This window comes from Odontesthes bonariensis, chromosome 21 (genome assembly GCF_027942865.1).
Source record: "Odontesthes bonariensis isolate fOdoBon6 chromosome 21, fOdoBon6.hap1, whole genome shotgun sequence".
In the NCBI taxonomy this organism is placed as follows: domain Eukaryota; kingdom Metazoa; phylum Chordata; class Actinopteri; order Atheriniformes; family Atherinopsidae; genus Odontesthes; species Odontesthes bonariensis.
The window spans coordinates 24177125-24195589 of record NC_134526.1 but is presented as its reverse complement, the minus strand read 5'-3'; the positions used below and the strand labels follow the sequence as shown (position 1 = coordinate 24195589).

General features: G+C 44.4%; 3 protein-coding genes across 8 annotated transcripts in view; 2 read left to right on the top strand and 1 right to left on the bottom strand.

Moving 5' to 3' along the window:
• The first annotated feature begins 4616 nt into the window (after positions 1 to 4616).
• Positions 4617 to 6894, top strand: pde6hb (phosphodiesterase 6H, cGMP-specific, cone, gamma, paralog b). Its single transcript, XM_075453998.1, has 3 exons — positions 4617 to 4659; positions 5773 to 5927; positions 6024 to 6894. The coding sequence occupies exons 2-3, from the start codon at positions 5785 to 5787 to the stop codon at positions 6139 to 6141; spliced, it is 261 nt and encodes an 86-aa protein (XP_075310113.1). The 5' UTR covers positions 4617 to 4659; positions 5773 to 5784; the 3' UTR covers positions 6142 to 6894.
• Positions 6895 to 8319: 1425 nt separating this feature from the next.
• LOC142371669 (retinoic acid-induced protein 3) lies at positions 8320 to 13546 on the top strand. Of its 3 annotated transcripts, XM_075454384.1 has the most exons (6): positions 8320 to 8673; positions 8899 to 8989; positions 9385 to 10661; positions 11345 to 11407; positions 11818 to 11873; positions 11996 to 13546. In XM_075454384.1, the coding sequence occupies exons 3-6, from the start codon at positions 9458 to 9460 to the stop codon at positions 12083 to 12085; spliced, it is 1413 nt and encodes a 470-aa protein (XP_075310499.1). In that variant the 5' UTR covers positions 8320 to 8673; positions 8899 to 8989; positions 9385 to 9457; the 3' UTR covers positions 12086 to 13546. The 3 variants fall into 3 exon arrangements, with proteins under 3 accessions (XP_075310499.1, XP_075310498.1, XP_075310500.1); XM_075454383.1 differs by lacking the exon at positions 8899 to 8989; XM_075454385.1 differs by lacking the exons at positions 8899 to 8989; positions 11345 to 11407.
• A 1024-nt stretch (positions 13547 to 14570) lies between these two features.
• Positions 14571 to 18465, bottom strand: part of LOC142371997 (RNA binding protein fox-1 homolog 2-like) — a 49455-nt gene continuing 45560 nt past the window's right edge. For all 4 annotated transcript variants that reach the window (XM_075454718.1, XM_075454717.1, XM_075454719.1 and 1 more), the window contains one exon: positions 14571 to 18337. In XM_075454718.1, the coding sequence (XP_075310833.1) occupies positions 18293 to 18337 (45 nt within the window). In that variant the 3' untranslated portion in view covers positions 14571 to 18292. The remainder of the gene's footprint in view (positions 18338 to 18465) is intronic.

The following is an 18465-nucleotide window of genomic DNA, read 5'->3' as shown; positions in this document are numbered from 1 at the left end:
TCCTGTCTAGACATTTTTTATTCTAAAAAAAAAAAAAAGAAAGCTATGTTCATACGCTCAGAATAGTCGCTCGTGGTCACTTTGACCTTTGCAGAGGGGGGGGGGGGCAAACATCCATAGATCACAGATCACATAAACTGTATACCTGCAGTGTTTATGCTGCTGCTTACTTAAGGCAGACACCCAGAAATCCATGAGGATTATCATTTGTTTAGTTCATACTTGGCTCATATTTACATAAATCTGACATGCTGTAAAGCACGGCTTGTCAAGCCAAATATATAACATACACCAAACGTGCACGCTGCTCAGTTCCACTCTAAAGTCCTGCATTAGTTTGCTGCCCCAGGACAGTGTATTTAATGCTGTGTGCCTTCCTTAATCTAATTAGTAGAATAAGTATTAGCAAGTACGCAGGCAGGAGGTGCAAAACTTGACACACTGACCTGCACGAGGAGGAAGAGAAACAGTGTTGCTGAGTTCAGTGTTCTTAACCAAGTGGCGGTTTAATTAGGCTAAACAGGTAAACAAGTTCAGGTGAGTTACAGCAGCCTTTTTGAAAAGTTTCTATCGTTTCCATACAATGGAAAAAATCAAAGTCTTACCAAGTATATTTGTCTCATTTCTATTCAAAATATCTCATTACACTTAATATAAGACGCAACTGCCTAACAAGTACTATTTCAGCCAGATATAGGGACTTGTTTGAAGACAATACATCTGGAATATCTTGTTAAATGAAAAAGTCTTGAAAACAAATTGTTTTGAGTCGGATTTCATATGAAACAAGCTTTTTTTTACATTTGAAGAGGTTTTTAAGCTATTTTCAAGATCACTTTTATCTCAAAAGTCCCAAATATCACATCTTATTTCAAGAAATCTGGACAAGCCAATTTTCACTAGTTCCATTGGCAGATTTTTTTTTGCTTATTTCAAGCAAAAAGTCTTGTATTTGTTGTTGTTCTTACTTATTTTTGGAGGGGCATTTTTTCCAGTGTACTCAGAAAGGAAGGAACTGACTTCACCGATTGGACAAAATGTGAAAACTCTGCATCACGCCACAATGTTTCCCTATTTTTAACCGACGCCATCAATAGACACACACTCGCATGTCCATTGATAGATTGGTGCTTTAACATCCAAAATCAAACAAACCTGCGGTCTGCAACCCCCCAAATACAGAATTTGCATTACATTGTGCTCAATCGCAGTGTGTGTTAAACAGGTCAGTTCCTGCCTATCCTCAGCCTACATGCTGTTAAAGAGGCTTAGTCATTGCCCTGTCCGCATTTGGATCTGGGTGCCCATTAACTGCCCTTAAAACCTCAGCTGACCAGTCCACAGGACAGGATCCAGCCCAAATCCAAGTGAGTGCATTCGAGCATCGCTAATGGGGGTGAGTTTGGCCTCACAGGTCATCCCGCCGCCACTTTAGAACTATGAGTAACTATAATAACTCCATGACTTCTCAGCCCGGTCTCACGGTAAATCATGAGATTGTAAGAAGATAACAAGTCTCACAACACCTAACTGAGTTAAATACCTGGATTTGTGTGTTGTTTGCAAATGATGGGGCATTTCCCTGTTAACCCCCAAAAATTTAGCTTTCTAGGGTGTTCTAGATGTCACACCAGGCCTTATGTTAGCTATTCCACAAAGCCCTGAACACCTCACCCTAATTTTAGCCATGATGATTTCCTAACCAAGGGGCCTTGGTTCTTGAACCAAATAATGGTGAAGGTAAAAGAAAACGGCTAATGGTTACACAGAGGATGAGAAAAACTAAAGTATAAAGTCAAGCTCCTGGACAAACAGAATCTGCTGTTTAATTAAAAAAAATGGGGAAAACTCCTGTATGTATGTATTGTTTTAGCTATATGACCATGTGAATGAAAAAAAAAAAAAAGAACAGAAGAAAGTGCAAGTCCAGGAACAAACATGAACTAATGTGTGCAGTCATTTTTATTATAATTATGATGATAATTTGCACAGGTTGAAGCCTCCCTGAGTTCCTCTTTTTTCTCTAAAAGAACCATGAAGTTCGCCTTTGTAGCTCGGACTGTTTCAGCAGCTGGTGGATGGATTAGAGCTAAATTTAAAACGCACGCATCCCACTCGAGATGAATAGTAGCGATGGTGTTGGCACCCTGACTTTTCTTTTCTTCTTTTTTTTTTAATCCCTGAAGCACTTTAGTGGAAAATCATCTGCAATCCTGTGACAATCTCAGCTGTACTGGTGAGTTAAACCGAAGATTGTGGAAAAACAAACAAAAAAAAAAAAACTTGCACTGATCAGCCATAACATTATGACCACGTTATATGAACACGTCCTTGAGTGTCTGTTCCTCTGATGTTAGTGACAGATCCTTAAGACTCTGTGGGTTGAGGGTTGGGGCCTTTGTGGAGTGGGCTTGCGTCCCACAGATTCCTTCAGAATTGGTCTCTGGGGAGTTTGAAGGTTCGGGTGAACATCTCACCCTTTGGTGTGTTCTTTCAGGCTTTTCTAAGCCCTTTTTGTGGGGCCCACAGGTGCCCTGCTGATGGAGGCTGCTTCTGTAAGGGAGCGCTGCTGCCGAATGAGGAAAGTGTGTGGAACTGATGCGGGCAAAAATATTTAGGTAGGTGACAAGTGCGATTGCCAGGATGCAGGTTTCACCAGCAAAACATCCCATTAGACGTCATTAGTTTTAATGATACTGGTTTGAATCTTCGACTCTTTGCCTCTCTAGACTATCTCTACTCGTTTCATGACTCATCGTTTCCTAGAACACAAGATAAGGAAATAGACATGGGAAGAATGAAATAAAGCCCTGCATGTAGGTTACCTGTAATCCCCCGCGTCTGTTTTGATCAAATTTTCTAAATCACTCTTGGGTTTAAAAGGAAAAATGGATGCATGCAGATTATGAAAGATTTTCAAAAATATTTTCTCACACAACTTCCAATCAGTGCGCTCCGGTTGCTCTCTGCAGGATTCTTTGTTTCTGTACAATTCTTACACAGAGAAAATGTCAAGATCTGTGAAATATCAGCAGATTTAGCAGTAAGCTGTCTGAGGATAATGCAGTAATAAAGCATAAAAAACAACAACCCCTGCATTTGTTACCTCTACACTGGACTAGTGTTATTCCTAGGATGTTCCAACTCTCTGGAAAAAAAAAGCATCCGGCTGATCCAAAATGCAGCAGCGAGAGTTCTGACAGGAACTGGTGAGAAAGGGATCATATTTCACCCATATTAGCTTCCCTTCAGTGGAATAAATCCTGACGAGAATCTCATAGCCTTCTCCATGCAGAGCCCTAATGACCAAGCTCCATCATATCTTAAAGACATCACAGCACCATTTCATCCCAGCAGGCAGAGCACTTCGCTCCCAGTCTGCAGGCTTACCTGTGGTGTCTAGAGATTCTAAACGTGGAGGGCGAGGCATAGCCTTCAGCTATCCTCTGCTGTGGAAACAGCTTCCAAGTTTCCTTCAGGGGGCAGACACCCTCTGTACTTTTAAGCTCAGGCTTAAAACTTTGCTTTTTGATAAAGCTTACCATTAGTGCTGGCTCAAGTGACCCTGAGCCATAGTTATTCTGCCTGGAGACCTCTCGTGTTGCACAGAGCACCTCTTCTCGACTCTTTTCCTCCAAGCATTTATAGACCACTATTTTATACAGGGAAATAAATCCTCTCGCACTCTGTATTTATTTTTTGGGTCTGGCGACTGAAAATACTGAGTAACCACGAATAAGCATGAGGTCAAAAGTAAACTTGCTCTTTCTTCAGTCTGAAGACCTTTCAACGTGACATGCAAACATTGTCAGAACTAACGGTTTTTGTTTTTGTTTTTTTGTGTGTGACTGGTACCAGATCAGTTTTATCACTAACACCAGCCCTGCCAGCTGCCCGTCTCTCACAACAGTCTTTACAAAGAAATACCTGGAAAACGACATTTACATAGAAGAAAGGAACGACAAAATTACGTTTTAAGAGGCTCCAAATTTAAATTTTTTCAGGCCCCATGTAATGAGGTCACCCCTTTTGCTAAGTTCTCACTCCTTTATGTCATTTGTTAATAAGATAACAAGGCAAGTTGTTTCTTTGTCTCTGGTGGCGTAACCTGATTATCAAACCAGTGTCCAAAGGTTTAAGTTTGAAAATCAAGACATGTAACCCTTTAGTTAGGGAAGAAACCACTTACATAGGAGTAACTAGTCTAGTTATCCAATTTTTCATCATAAGGAACTCCTGTTTTCGTCATTTCTGTTGAAATGTTATTGAGATAACATTGAGCAGGACTTCTGTTTGCTGAACAACATCTCACATGGACCTGAAACGCGACCTGAACATTGTCTTCCCGAAGAACAGCTAAATGCAGGCGTGCTGAGGTTTAGAGGGATAAGCCGGTTAAAATCTTTCCAGACTGATCTCTGACATTGTCTGCTGAGTGGGCCAGGGCGCCTCATCCGTGCCCTGGCAGGGCGGGAGGGAGACGATGCTTGTTTGTTGGAGAAGTTTGGCTGACCTTTACCAATGACCATGTGACTGGAAAAAAAGAGGATGTGGGGATTAGGAGCGGGGGTATAAAAGCAGGACACTGACAACCATCTTCACAACTTCAAGCCTGAAGCAGCTCTAAGGAGAAGACTTGTGGGAAAGCAGCAACAACAGGTAGGAACAAACTACTTTTGCAGGTTGAATGCCTCGACTTTTTGACGAGCAAATTAGACCTTCTACTTATTCAAACTGTGCCAGCCGCTGCTTGTTAGTCTTGTGCTGTTTCCAGAGTTATACTTTACAATGACAGCAATACTTTCTGTGGAATAGGTGCAGGATGAGGCCAGAATTGAAATGAGGGAGTGGACTGTTGTCGGTAGAGAAGTCTGTTCAGGAACATTCTGTTGAAGAAGAGAAAAGGAGCAACTGAGAACAATAGCATTTTTGTTTAATCTATAGCGAGAATTCGGTGATGTTTTGGAATCAAGTATTTCATCTTAGAAGAGGTGCAAATGTTTTAAAAGACATGAGCAAAAAGCTGAGGAGGGCAACCTGTGAGCGGCATTTCTGATGCTCGGTGTAAAGCCGATTGACTTTAGGAGCAACAGCCACAGCAGACAGATGGCTAATAATCTGTTGGGTGGCATCCCTACAGGGAGAGACTCCGACACTCTCAGATCTGCTGGTGCTGATGCAGGAAGGAGCATATGGTGGAGTTACATTATGGGCCGAACAAGAGTGTTTTTCACCTCTGTCAAAGTGGCCTAACAGGATTAGCAGTGTCAGCAGTGAAAGCCAGGGGGGGCAGATGGAGAGCTTAGGCAGGATACTGCTTAAGATCTAGTTTGAGATGATAACAAGTGGAACAGGTTTTTTTTCCTTCTTCTTTTTGTCTTTTTTAACAAATACCAGTAAAAAAAAAAAAATCAAATGCATTTCAATGATGAACTGACCTAAGTCGTGAATGATCGAGGAATTTTAAAGTTAGACATTTAAGGGGCCAAAAATCAGCTGCCAGTTTCAGGTCCGACTTAAAGAGCTAACGGAAAAGTTTGAGGTCAAGAATGAAGGTTGCTTTCTTGTTGCACACGAGAAAGGGCAATTGGTCGGTTGAGGATCATAGTGGGATTAAAGTTTATCTGGCTGTTTAGCTTAATCTGCATAATCTCCACTGATTGGCATTAAGAGCTTGGAAGCAAACAGGATTAACGGAGGGCAGCAGGAGGCAGAGGAAGCCACGGGAGGAAAGGAGACTTTAAAAGAAAAAAAATTGCTTCTGTTTTTCAGACACTCAGCATAATGAACTCCAGCCCACCTGCAGGAAGCGCCCTGGCCCCTGGTGGCGCCACTGGCCCCACAACACCCAAGAAAGGACCACCCAAGTTCAAGCAGAGGCAGACTCGCACATTCAAGAGCAAGGCCCCCAAGCCAGGCCAGAAGGGGTACGATGCTATTTAGATTTCATTTCTGTTTACCTGCTTATGCACGCAATCAATTTAGGATTTACCCACTGATGTCTTCGTTTCTTCTTTCTCCAGCTTTGGTGACGATATCCCAGGCATGGAGGGTCTTGGCACAGACATCACAGTGGTGTGCCCATGGGAAGCCTTCGGCGACATGGAGCTCAGCGACTTGGCCAAATACGGCATCATTTAAACCTCCTGCCTTCCTGCACCTTTCCTCTGATTGATCCTCTCCTCCCTGCCTTCTGTCCATCTCAGCTCGGCACGCCAGGATAAGGCTGCCGGCTCGCCCTCTAATGCCCTCTCGTCTATCTACCTCGTGCTTTACTCCACTAAGTGGATGATATTATTATAACGATATGATACTGTTTACAGTATGTATACTTGAATTGAGAAGACGGGGAAAAAACCCCTCCACATACCTTGTTCCCTTCCCCATCCATCTAAAGCAGTACTCTTGACCTCCCCTCTCCACCTTTGGACTTCCCCTTCTCCACTGCCCCTCCCGACTCGTGGCAATGGATGCAAGCCAAACGCTAGCTGAACACTAGCTTGCTTCTAGCTGTCTGTTAAAATGTAAATAATGCGACCTCAGAGTTGTGCACCTTTTTACCTTGTCGTCCATCTTACCTTTTGTACTTCCCTCCTCTTTTATTTTGCATCGTATTTTCTACGCCTTGTGACTGACGCCATTGTAAACACCAAGGGATGCCAGGAGAGTGTGTAACACGCAGTAAAGGTGAAAACTACAATGCACCTTCACATGATCCCGGAGGAGGAATTCCCTTTTATCTCAAGCTCCATGTCCCTCTCTGCCCGCTGCTATCTGATCCCAGCTCCCTCCTATGAGAAAATAACGGCATATACTGTATGTGTTTTGTGTTTGTAAGCACAATACTACAGACAATGTACTGTGAACTGGTATGTACTGATAGCTGCAGTAAAACGTGTCTATTTTCAGTACTTGTGTTGTCCCGCTCTCATTTCTTCTTTGTCTGATGCACAAAAGTAACGCAACAAAAAAAAAAACAACAACATTGTAGCTGGTCAATCCATTATTGATCAGTTTTTTTCAATTTCCATTTATGTCAAAGTAAGGAAAGGTTCGAAAAAAGTGGAAAATTCAAATATCAGGAGCAATTTTTCTCCCATCTCTGTCTCTCAGGACAGGCTACAGGCCGTCAATGGAGGTGTGTCATTCAAATTCAATTACACAGCCATATAATAGCATGCTGGACCATGGCTTCAAAACAATTTGGGACGCGGATTAAAATCTAAAGAAATATGGGATATAATGGGCAGCAAATCACATCTCCCTGTTTTTAAACTGAAAATGCAAAGATGAGACACCAAGTATTGAAACGGAGAAATGTCAAATGTTTTCTCAGAACAGTATGCTCATTTTGAATTTGAAGCCAGATAATCTTTAAATTTTCTGAGATGTGAGGGAGCAACAAATTGGTAAAGTCTGAAAAATACCTGCTGGAACATCTCACAGCTGAGCGGGTAAAAAAAAAGAGCATCTCTGGGTCAGCTCAGCTTGTAGGGAGTCGTGTTGGACTTTTGGATTTTTGGATAGCTTACTGCTGGGCAATACTTGTGCAAAGATTAACAAGATGCTAACTGTTGGGACTTTTTCTGGGCTTTTCACTCTTTTTTTACTCTATCGGAGTTGGTATTTTTGGATTAAACCGGTGGAACCTGGAGTCAGAGCATCATGCGTTTGATGGTGCAGAGCAACAAGGACATCCTGTGGTTGCCTCAAACATAATAATAAATCAAAGTTTTTGATCTTTATTCAAATTTTCCAACTTTTCTGGACATTCGGCCGGTCAAAGAGAACAAGGAAGGAGCTGTGCTCTAATCTGAGCTGATCATCTGAATGTCCAATTCCACTGTTAACAATCAATTTCTTAATTATTGGGAATTTGACCTTGTTCATGTTGTTAAAACACACTGCGCATACATGCCACTCTTGTAACAAATACTCTTGGAAAAAGAATATCAAAGCTCTGTCGCTCCAGGCTTTGTTATAAACAGTGTCCTTAGAGCTGGAAAGTGACATCAGATTCAATGGAACACACCCTATGAATACTTGTACAGACATGAACTCAAGTGTTTCGTAAGGACTTGTAAAAGACAACAGTTGAAATCCTTCTCTTGTCTTAATGCAACTCCCCTTCGGGCTGACTATCTAATTTCAAATGTTGTTGCTGTGATTTACCAGTAACTACGGCAACAGCTACTCCTGCTCTGTATCCCGGTGACACTGGGATGAGTCAGTAAGACTCACCTCAACGCCCTTCCTCCCAACATCTCACTGCTCACCCCTCCTGAGCGTGATTTTCACATGACATAACGCCTCACACACTCCAGATAGTGTCCACGTTATCAACCAATTGGATGCAAATACTTGGTACTGGGAAACTGTGATTCTCGGAGGTGTGACTTATCATCATCATTCCAGGTGTATGAGAGCCCCACCTATAATCTCAGGGAGGGACCCAGGCAGATGAAAGCGGGGGGGGTTAGAGGACGGAGTGAGTCTGGTGAAGATTTCTGCTTCAGAACTGGTCTTCATTTGGTGCCTTTTACTTTGAGTTGACTGAGATATGAGCGCATTATCTTGTTGAGAGGTGCGTGCCGGCACGCTGAGAGAATTGAGGGCTAAACGTTGGACCCGAGAGCTGTGGAGTGTTTAAATTCACATCTGAAAGGATAAAAGGTAAGTGCCTTATTTAAGAAAGGTTTGGTCAGGGCTTAAACAGTAGCTACTTTTTATGATAACATGATATCACCACACATGCAATGTTTTCTTTATAATAACACATTCTAACTGTCGACCAATCATCCTAAAAGTGCTCAGAGCTTCAAATTCAAATCAGCGAATCTCTCTGATCTTATGACGGGATGGAAATGATCTTTTTCCCCCGTATGAAACGGTGAACAGCTACGAAAAGGGAGGCCAGAGTCAGGATGAAGTTGAAGGCATTTGTTCGCTGTTAAGACTACCAAAAGGTCATCTTTAAATCCCTGACAAGGTAACAAAGACTCCACTATGGGCTGCAGGAAGTGACAATTAACTATCAGGAGTGAATATCTCTGCCCGTCTCCAACCTCCAGGCCGACCTGTGCCGCGTATTAACCACACGAGTGACAGAACGTTCAGTTTTCTTATTGTTCCATTTGTGTTCCAGCCTCTCCTCTGTGCTGCAGTTGGGTTTTTCCTGCAGCTTTAGTCCTGATCACTCACCTTTCTGCTTTGTTCTGGCATGTTTGTACACTCCCTGCTACTGCACTCTACCTGCTAAACCTCTTTCCCCTTTTGCTTTTCTACGCCAAGACCTTCTTTTTCTTACATCATGCAAGCGTTGCAGTATCAACCTTTACATTTTTTATTGTGTTTGAGGTGACTGACATGTGCTTCTTGTTACAGATATAACAACCTGCTGTATCAAAGGAGGCGTGAAAAGAAAAACTAAATTACACAGTGGCTTAATCGAACGATTATGGCCTTTTCATCCAACAAGTGCAAGTCTCTCTTGCCCCTGCTCTTCCTCACCTGCGTCCCCCTCACCTGTCTTTGTCAGACGACCAACAGCAGCACTATCAGTCCCTCAACCAACAGCAGCACTATCAGTCCCTCAACCAACCGCAGCACCATCAGTCCCTCAACCAACAGCAGCCCTATCAATCCCTCAACCAACCGCACAACCATTTCCTCAAACATTACTTCCCTAACGGGGGTGCGAGGCTGTGGCACCGGACTGAATCCAATATACAGGTACCTGTGTGACCGGCGGGCAGCATGGGGGATTGTGTTAGAGACCCTAGCATCTGGAGGCTTCCTGTTAAGTGTAGGTCTCCTCTTGGGCCTGCTGCTCTGGACCTTGAGCACGTGTTTGTCCTCCCGGCACCAGCGCAACAGCTACGGCGGCATGGTGCTCTGCATGTCCATGTTCTTGCTGGCCACAGCCGGGATCTTCGCCATCACCTTTGCCTTCATCGTCCGGCTCACCCCACAGACGTGCCCCACCAGGCTCTTCCTCTTCAGCGTGCTCTTCTCCCTGGCCTTCTCGTGCCTGCTGGCTCGCTGCCTCGCCCTGCTGGGCTTCGCCGCTGCCCGCGGCTGGGGGGAGCCCGCCGTAGCTCTGGGGCTCGTCACTGTGCAGGTTATCATCTCAACGGAGTGGCTGCTCATCGTGCTGGTCCGGGACAAGAAACCATGCGAGTACAGCCAGGAGGAGTTTGTCATGCTGCAGATCTTCGTGCTGTGCCTCCTCGCCATCAGCTTGATCCTCTCCCTGCACATCCTGTGCCGCTCCTGCTTCACTTACAGCTACAGCTACTCTGGACCCACCAGCCGGCAGTGGAGAACACAGGCCACGCTGCTCTGGTTCACACTACTGCTCTCCGCCTGCATCTGGGTGGTGTGGATCACCATGCTGACATGGGGAAACCCCGAGCTGGGCCGTCGGCCAGTTTGGGATGATCCGGTGCTGAGCATCGCCTTAGTTGCAAATGGCTGGGTGTTACTGATGGGGCACGGGTTGTCCCAGGTCGCCTTCTTCTGTAGAGGCGAGGCCACATCGAGGGATCTACCTCTGAGCTTTGCAGGCTGGACCAGCCCCAATGCCGATATTCCGGGACTCGCAAGCCAGAAGGAAGGAAAAGAAAACGGAAGCTTTGAGAATGATGGCGAGACCAGGAGAGGTGAGAATGTGTGAACTGAGGACAGACACGTGATCACCAAAATACTTAATACTAACGGATCAATAATTAGTCTATAATGCCCCCAAAGATACTTTGAAATACGTTGGAGTTGAAATTCAAGCCAAACACTTGTGTTGTCTGTCCCCACTGGTTGTTAATGCCACCATAGTGATGATAATTCTTAATTCATCAGAGACAGTTCTATCTAACCTTTCAGTGGTAATTGTTGTGAAGAGTTCAAAGCCCCCCCCCCCATCTGTTAAAAGCACCTATGACAGTATCAGGAAGGCGAGGCCGGACAGCTCGGGTGGAACTGCTCAGCTGAGAATCAAATTGAACTAGAAGGCAGCAAGCTGAGGAGAAGTTAGTACAGGCTAGGTGGAGAACAAAGCAGAAGCAAGGGCAAACAAGGAGGCCAAGCACTTTAGGAGCTGCAGGAGGCAGTGAGAAGGCTGCTTACTCCCAGCAGGCCAGATAGAGCTGGCTCCTGGGGGTAGCAGCTTTTGCGGGTGAGCCAACTTCTGGTCGAGTTGCGGCCCAGCCGAGACTTCACTTTGCTAGTTCCTGCGCCACCCAGCGCTCTCTGAGCTGGCGGCTTGCTTGACGGAAAAGCTTCTGGTTGGCTCGCAGTGTTGCGGCGTCTTACTTGGACTTACCTCTGATTTATGTGCCTCTAATCACAGAAACTGGACTACCCCAGGAGGAGATAGCGCTGCTCTGCTCCTGCACTGTTGAAAGCATTGAAAGTAAATACAAAGCCATATGATAATTCCATGTGAATAGAACTTCTGCTTTCTTGAGAATCCCTCTCTATTCCAAAGATGTATGTATTCCTTTTTTTTTTCTTTAAATCAGGCCTGTATTGAGCATAGTCAGAATACATTGGCTATATAAATATATGGCTGAAAAAAAACTTCAAAATTGGTAACTGCTTAGCAGAGACAGAGAAAGCTGGTGTCAGCAGCTAGCAGGTGGAGGCAGAGCCATATTCCATGCATTTTTTGGGGGGGGTACAGATGATTTCTTCTTAAAATTAGTCTAATTCCAAAGTACAAAAGTCAATCAGTTCTTCACAAAGAAGCTCAGGTCAAATTTTAGGTCTCGACTATCCTCTGCATTCAGTGATTTTCAGCTAACTGCATCGATCTCCCTTCAGGCAGGAGAACAGACCCGACGTTGCGATCACCCTATGAATCTGGCTTCTCTATGACCGTGAGTATCTAACCAAAGAAAGCTCATCATGCATCTATTACTGCAGAAGATTTAGTAATAAGGTGTATTAAAAAGGGGTATCAAGTGCCATAACACGATAAATGCATGGTTGTGTGTTTCAGGAGATCGACCCTGACAAAGACTACACCATTCCCCGCCCTCAGACCACCAACTACACTGAGCCATATGACGACTATTATGGACAAGATTAACAATCCCAATCTCACACACATGAATAATGCCAAAAGATAAAGGTGACCAAGTCATCCATAAATATGTAAATATGCAAATATACACATTTTTGTGTGAGATGTCAAAATGTCTGTCCCAAAATCCAAAATGGAGAATAAAAAGACTCGGCATTATGAAGCATTTGTTGGGTTTGGTTAGCGAGGTGGGATAGATGCAGTTAACTTTCCTCCAGTTGGAAACCTGCACGGTAAACACTAACAGGAAGCGAGTCTCTGTCATGGGGTGCTACTCAGGGATGGGGACATAAAAGCCACGAGGTGATAAGAAAAAAAAAAAAGAGGCGAAAAGCCATCTCTCTGGAGGTGCCAAACTGCTGAGCAGAGCAGAGCAGTGAGCGGTGGAGAGGAGGGCCGAAAGGGCAAGGAATGAGAGAGAGGAGGTGCGACTGGAAAGGAAGTCAGATTGGATGAGATTAAACAAGACAGGGAGGAAGACGGGACAGGAGAGCTGTCAGCACTGTGGGACAGCTCGTGCCATCCCTCATTAACATCCCCATATTCAAAGTTTCAGCTGTAGGGTTCTGTTGACGCTCCTGCATGAAAAGCAAAAGTTATCCTGTTCATGGAAAGGTTCTGTAATGTGCACAAGTCTTGATCCACCTCTCATTTTTTTATATCTTAAGGCAGCGGGCTTTTCTTGTAATCTTTAAACGTGCTCTTGAGCAATAGTTCTTCAGGATTTCTGAGGTTCTTTCAAAGTTTTTCTTTATACATTTTCAGAAGAAAGCGGGTTTTTTTTTTTAATTAGTTAAGTCGCTTAACTCTGACCTATGAAACACTACAGCATAAAAAAAAGGCACCCAACTAAAGGGATGGACCAGTGTTGTGTGTACACTTGACAAATGTGCAAAGAACCAACTTTAACTATATTCTGAGGCACTTTGTTACAAACAGTCTCGCGAAGACGTTTTTGATAGTTGGTTTCCAATTCATTTTGTTGCATCGACAAAAACGCCAAAGATAAACAGTTGGACAGACAGAAAACAGTATACACCAACCAGGTGAACCCCAAAGAAAAAGTTGGCATAGCTCAGCATGGTGTGCAGTGTGATGCAACTGGATGTTACAAGTGTAGGACAAAAGAAATGTTCTCTGCAGCAGATGAACAGTATCTGAAAATGATGTCCTTAAGAATTAGGAAGCAAGAGCTGAAACAGGAGCCGAGAGATGCATCTGGACCTCCAGTTGATCCACTATTGAACTATTCCCAAAGACTACTTAAAGAAATGACAGAGAGCTCATCTAAGAGGGTTCAGGCTGTGTTGAAGAATAAAGATGTTCATGCCAAATGTTTTTGTTTGCTTTTATACCACATTTCCATTTATGTTTGCATGTTCCAACGAATCGCTGCACCTACTTCCTGTGTTCTGGCAACATATATTAAAAACTTTTTAGTGTACATGACGTGCCTCTTTCCAACAAATCAGAAATGCTTGTTGAATGTTTTATCAATAAAAAGTTCTTCTAAGAAAACTCTACATGTTTCTTGCACATATACAGACGTCCCCTCCAAAGAAGAGGATCGGGTGGTAGTGTCAGAGTTCCGCCACCAGGGGGCATCATCTGCAGCTGGGCGCTCCAAGTGATAAAAGCAGTCATTATGGGAGTCTTGCGGGACTGACCAAAGTAGATAGCGTCATTATAAACAGAGGCAACGCGTTTCTCTGCACTTGTTCAGTTGTCTCCTCCACTGCAGTGATCTGCCCTCTAAAGCTCAGCTCCAAACTTTAACAGATGCAGCCCCCCCCCCCCCATCACACAGGCCTCAATCTATTCTTCCAATTAGCCCAACTTCAATTACTCAGAAAGAACACGACATCAAATTGGCAATTGGCCTCCTGTGCATTAGAGCAATTAGCAGGGATGAGGTTTCCTTCCACATCCAACTCATTTACGCCATTTACTCCACGTGCAATTAAAGCTCGTTCCAGATCGTTCGTCCGTCCCCCCGTCCCCCCCACCCCCTGCCCAGTATTAGAAAGTTTGGAGGTGGCTGAGGAGCTTATCGCGCAGAGGATTTGGGTCCAGCCGAAGCGCGTTAATCATGTGCGATTTGTTGCCTCCATCGATCACCCGACTCAGACAAGCTGCTGCACCCAGGAGGAGGAGAGCTTCCAGGACAGTCAGAGAGGAGCTTCTTATCAAAAGCGCTCGGTCTGTTTAACCTCCACGTCACCACATTCAATCAAAACCTGGGCTCGCTTATCTCACGTGGCATTGTGGTTCTGTTCTATTTAAAGCAGGATGCCTTCATGCCAGCCAAACACTGCACAGAAGATGATAAGCCGGAGACAATCAGGGAGGGAATTACACAACAGCCGCCAGGTCCAAAATCAAGCAGCCATATCTGGGAATGTGCTCCATCCTCCTGATAAACCACATTCCCACACGAGCGTTGGCCGTCAGAACCTGCGAAAAAAGGTAGTAACTATCCGAAGACCAAAAATAAAAACCAAACAGTTTATTTATTATATACATTCAATAATAATGAAGAGAATAAACAGAAGGCAGACACAAGGATGGCAAAATAAAACATTGTGAGAAAATACATGTCACTTATTTAGAAAGAAACAAAAACAAATCTTAAGAGCATGTGACCAAAAACCAGAAAAGAAAAAAAAACACCCTCCACATGCAATCCAACCCCATTTCTTAAATGGCTGCACTATAGGTCCCCGCGGGGCGGACTGCCGCGCAGCAGGGAGAACTTTTGCTTCTGCGAGCACGAAATCTGAGCTCGTTTTTGCAGCTTTTTCCAAATGAGCTTTGCATCCAATTAAAAAAAAAGACGGGACCGAGCAAACGCAACGCGTCACCCCTGAAGCAAGCTTGTGCCGGCTGGATGCGTGAGGTGGTGACGTCAGCTGGGTGAGCGTCTATAACGCGGCGCAGCAGCATCCGCGGCTCTGTGTAACCCATCGTTATTGTCATTTGGAGTTTCATTTTGATCATAGAAGGCAAACCACAGGAGTCCAGACAAACCAAATTAAACTTTAGACATCTGATATGACTTGTGATCACCATGGCGACCACAGAGGCACAGAGCAGATATAACCCAGATTATTGAAGGGGGCCCACTTGGGCCTCGTAAAGCGGCCGCGGGACACTCACTGCTCCCCTAACCCAGCCGGACGACCTCACACACCGGACCTGGACTCAAATTTCTTGCGTTCATCGCAGCACAAAAGTTACTTCCTCCTCCAGCCGGGCAAACACCCGTTCCTCCACGTCACCGTCCTCCTCCTCCTCCTCCAGCACTACGATTTGATTTCATGCACAGGTGAAAAAGACCGACACGCTTCCTCTCTCACAAAAGCATGCATAGCGACACTTCTGATAATACTTATAAGGAACAATAAGACCCCGAACAAAAATAAAAAATAAAGGAGGTAATGCTCATCAAAAAATACTCATTGGACCTACTGCACAGTTTTCACAATCATACAAAACAACATACCGCGCGCGCATCACACGATCCGCCCCCACCCTGAGCGCACTCTAAGCCCCCTAAAATACAGCGGGGGACGCTGTTATTCTGTCAGCTACTGATTCATGGCTCAGCTTCTCACCTTCGCCACCACGTCCCTTCAGCAAACCACCAACACATCGTTTTTGCATTGTTCCAGAAGGCGGCTACCGCTGGGGCCACGGGCCCTTCTGAGCATTGCGTGGACACCCCTCCTGTAATTTGGCCCTGCTGAGAAAGGCCATTCTGAACATCCTCTCTCTCTCTCTCTCTCTCTCTCTCTCTCCCCCCCTCTCTCTCTCTCTCTCTCTCTACACCTGCCTTTTCTGTGTCCCTCATGTGTCCCGTTGGCTCCGAGTTCCTGTCTGCAGCAAACACCTCTACATCTACACGTCCGAGTTCACATGAAAGCGGAAAAAAAACACAAATAAACAAAACAAAAAAACAATGACAGATAAATTAGAGCGAATAAAAGTGTTGTTTGCAGGTCAGAAATCCCAAGTTGCTGCAATCTTTTTTTTTTCTTTCTTTAGCGTTCTCCCTCTTTGTAGATGCTTTAATGACATTTCCTAGGGGTGCTGCTACAACACTGTACTGTAAAATACAGCTTCGACCCACAGATAGAAAAAAAAAAAAAGAAGAAAATTTGCAAAAGGCAAAACACAACCACAGAGATAAGATATACACCAAAAACCAAAGAAATGTGCTTTCTTCTTAAAAATCTTTGGAACCAAACAAAGGCAGCAATAGCACATAACAACTTATAATAACAAGCGAGAGCACGTGGAGATGAAACGGGACAGCTGCAGCGGGGGGGAACTGGTGGTCGCTCCTCTAATGGTGCCTTCGGGCGCACCGGTAACGAAAACTTTAAAACTATTCAGAGCGAGCATTCCGTGAGAGCACAACAAGGGGATTAAAAACTACATGAGAGTGTGGAAAAAAATCATTTTAAATAGAAAACGCATTGTTTTTGTATTATTTACCCCATCCCCATACTTCACTACATCACCGCAACCTCAGTGTGCTTCACTGTATTCTAATTTGGGCTTTTCTGTTGGGATCTGCTGATCAGACACCATTTCCAAACACAGCAGCTCTGCCTGGAGCACGCGAGACGATTAGTTCTCCGCGTCTTTGTTCTGCGTTTCTTTGTCCATCTGATCCGTACATTCGCCGCACCGCTGCCACAGCTGGAATGTCTTGACGGTTGAGGAGGCAGAAATGAGCAGAGTCCTCTTTTTTTTTTTTTTTTTGGAAGAAGCACTAAGCAGACCAAAGACGCGCCACAGAGGGGAGGGGGCGCGCTGAGTGTTTTCAGAATGGACGCGTGTACGGGGTCAGTTCATGGCTGAAATGAGCAGAGAGAAGAGGGATTGAATGGGCAGCCCTAAAAGTCTGCACATGTGATCACTGACATGTGCGCACATGAGCAATAAATGGACAAAAAATAACGGTTCTTTTACAGAAAATAACAATCTGAATGCATCATCCGCATTTTTTGTTTTTTTCTCTCTTTTGCTATCATGATATTTCTATGCAGCTTTGCATCGGCGGCTGCAAAACTAAACAGATGCAGGAAAAGTTGAGGTAACGCAGAAAAAAAAACCCAGTCGCCCCCCCCCCCTCCCCTTGTAATTTTCACGCGTTTTTGAGCATTATTATCCTTTTTTTTGTTGTCGTTTGGTTTGGTTTTCGGGGTGGTGGTGGTGGGGCCGGTTTTTTTTGTACACTTGAGAGGAATTTGTGAAGCGTTTGAAAATGACAACAACAGAAAGAAAAAGGGAGCGGGGTAGAGTTCATGGTTGTTCTCAAAGACAACAGTGGTTTGCGTCAGTCAGATGCTTCCCTTCAGCTGAACGTTCAGCCTTCTAAGCTGTGACAGACAAAACAAAACAAACAAACAAACAAACAAAGGAAATGCTTCCTATATGTTATGCATTGAGCGCTCCGTTTGATTCATCTTTCCATTATTACATAATGTCAAACCAGAGCGGTGTCGGTAGTGGGTTGTAGCTCTATGTAGTGTTTAAAAACATGAGTACCTTTTTTTTTTTCCTTTTTCTTTTTTTTGTTATACAGTCATTCTGTGGCAGTTCTATGATTCTGTTCCGTCCCGTTCGATTAACTTGTGTTTGTAGGTCAGATTGGTGTGAACAGGGCAGTGGATGTACTGCCAGCTCAGCGACTCTTAGGAAAAAACAAAAAAAAAAGGGGTTGTAGTGTGTCGGGTCACACGGGGACAGCACTCTCTCTCCTTCCTGGTCCCGTAGTGTTGTTGGTTTTGTGTTTTTTTTTCCTTAAAATCTCCCAAATCCTGCCCAGCAGCTCAAAGTAGCAGCTCCAGCTTTTTGCATGTATGTGTGTGTGTGTGTGTGTGTGTGTGTGTGTGTGTGTGTGTGTGTGTGTGTGTGTGTGGGACGCTCCTGGCAGTTATTTCATCGATTCCATGTCAGCGACAGACAGAAGAGTACAGACGAGAGTTCGACTTGATGATGTGGCGACGACCCTTTCTCGCCACAAAGAAAAAACAAAACAAACAAAAAAACCAAAAAAAAAAACCACTGACAGAAAAAACAAAAACAAAGGTGAGTTGTCACTATAGTCTGCCTGCAGAAAAATGGAGGGGAGCTCCTGCCAAACACAGAGCTTGAGAAAGGGTTTTGGAGAGAAGTGAAATTCCTTAGGTGTGATTTGTGGTTTTAGTACGGAGCAAACCGGCTGTATCCCGCTCGGTATAAACTGGCCTGAAAGAGACAACAGAGACAAAAAAAAAAAAACATCAATGCAGAGCTGAATATGCCTGTTAGAGATGCTCTGAAATCAATTCAATCAATCTATAAATCAGAGATGCCTTGCACTGGACTTAAGCCCG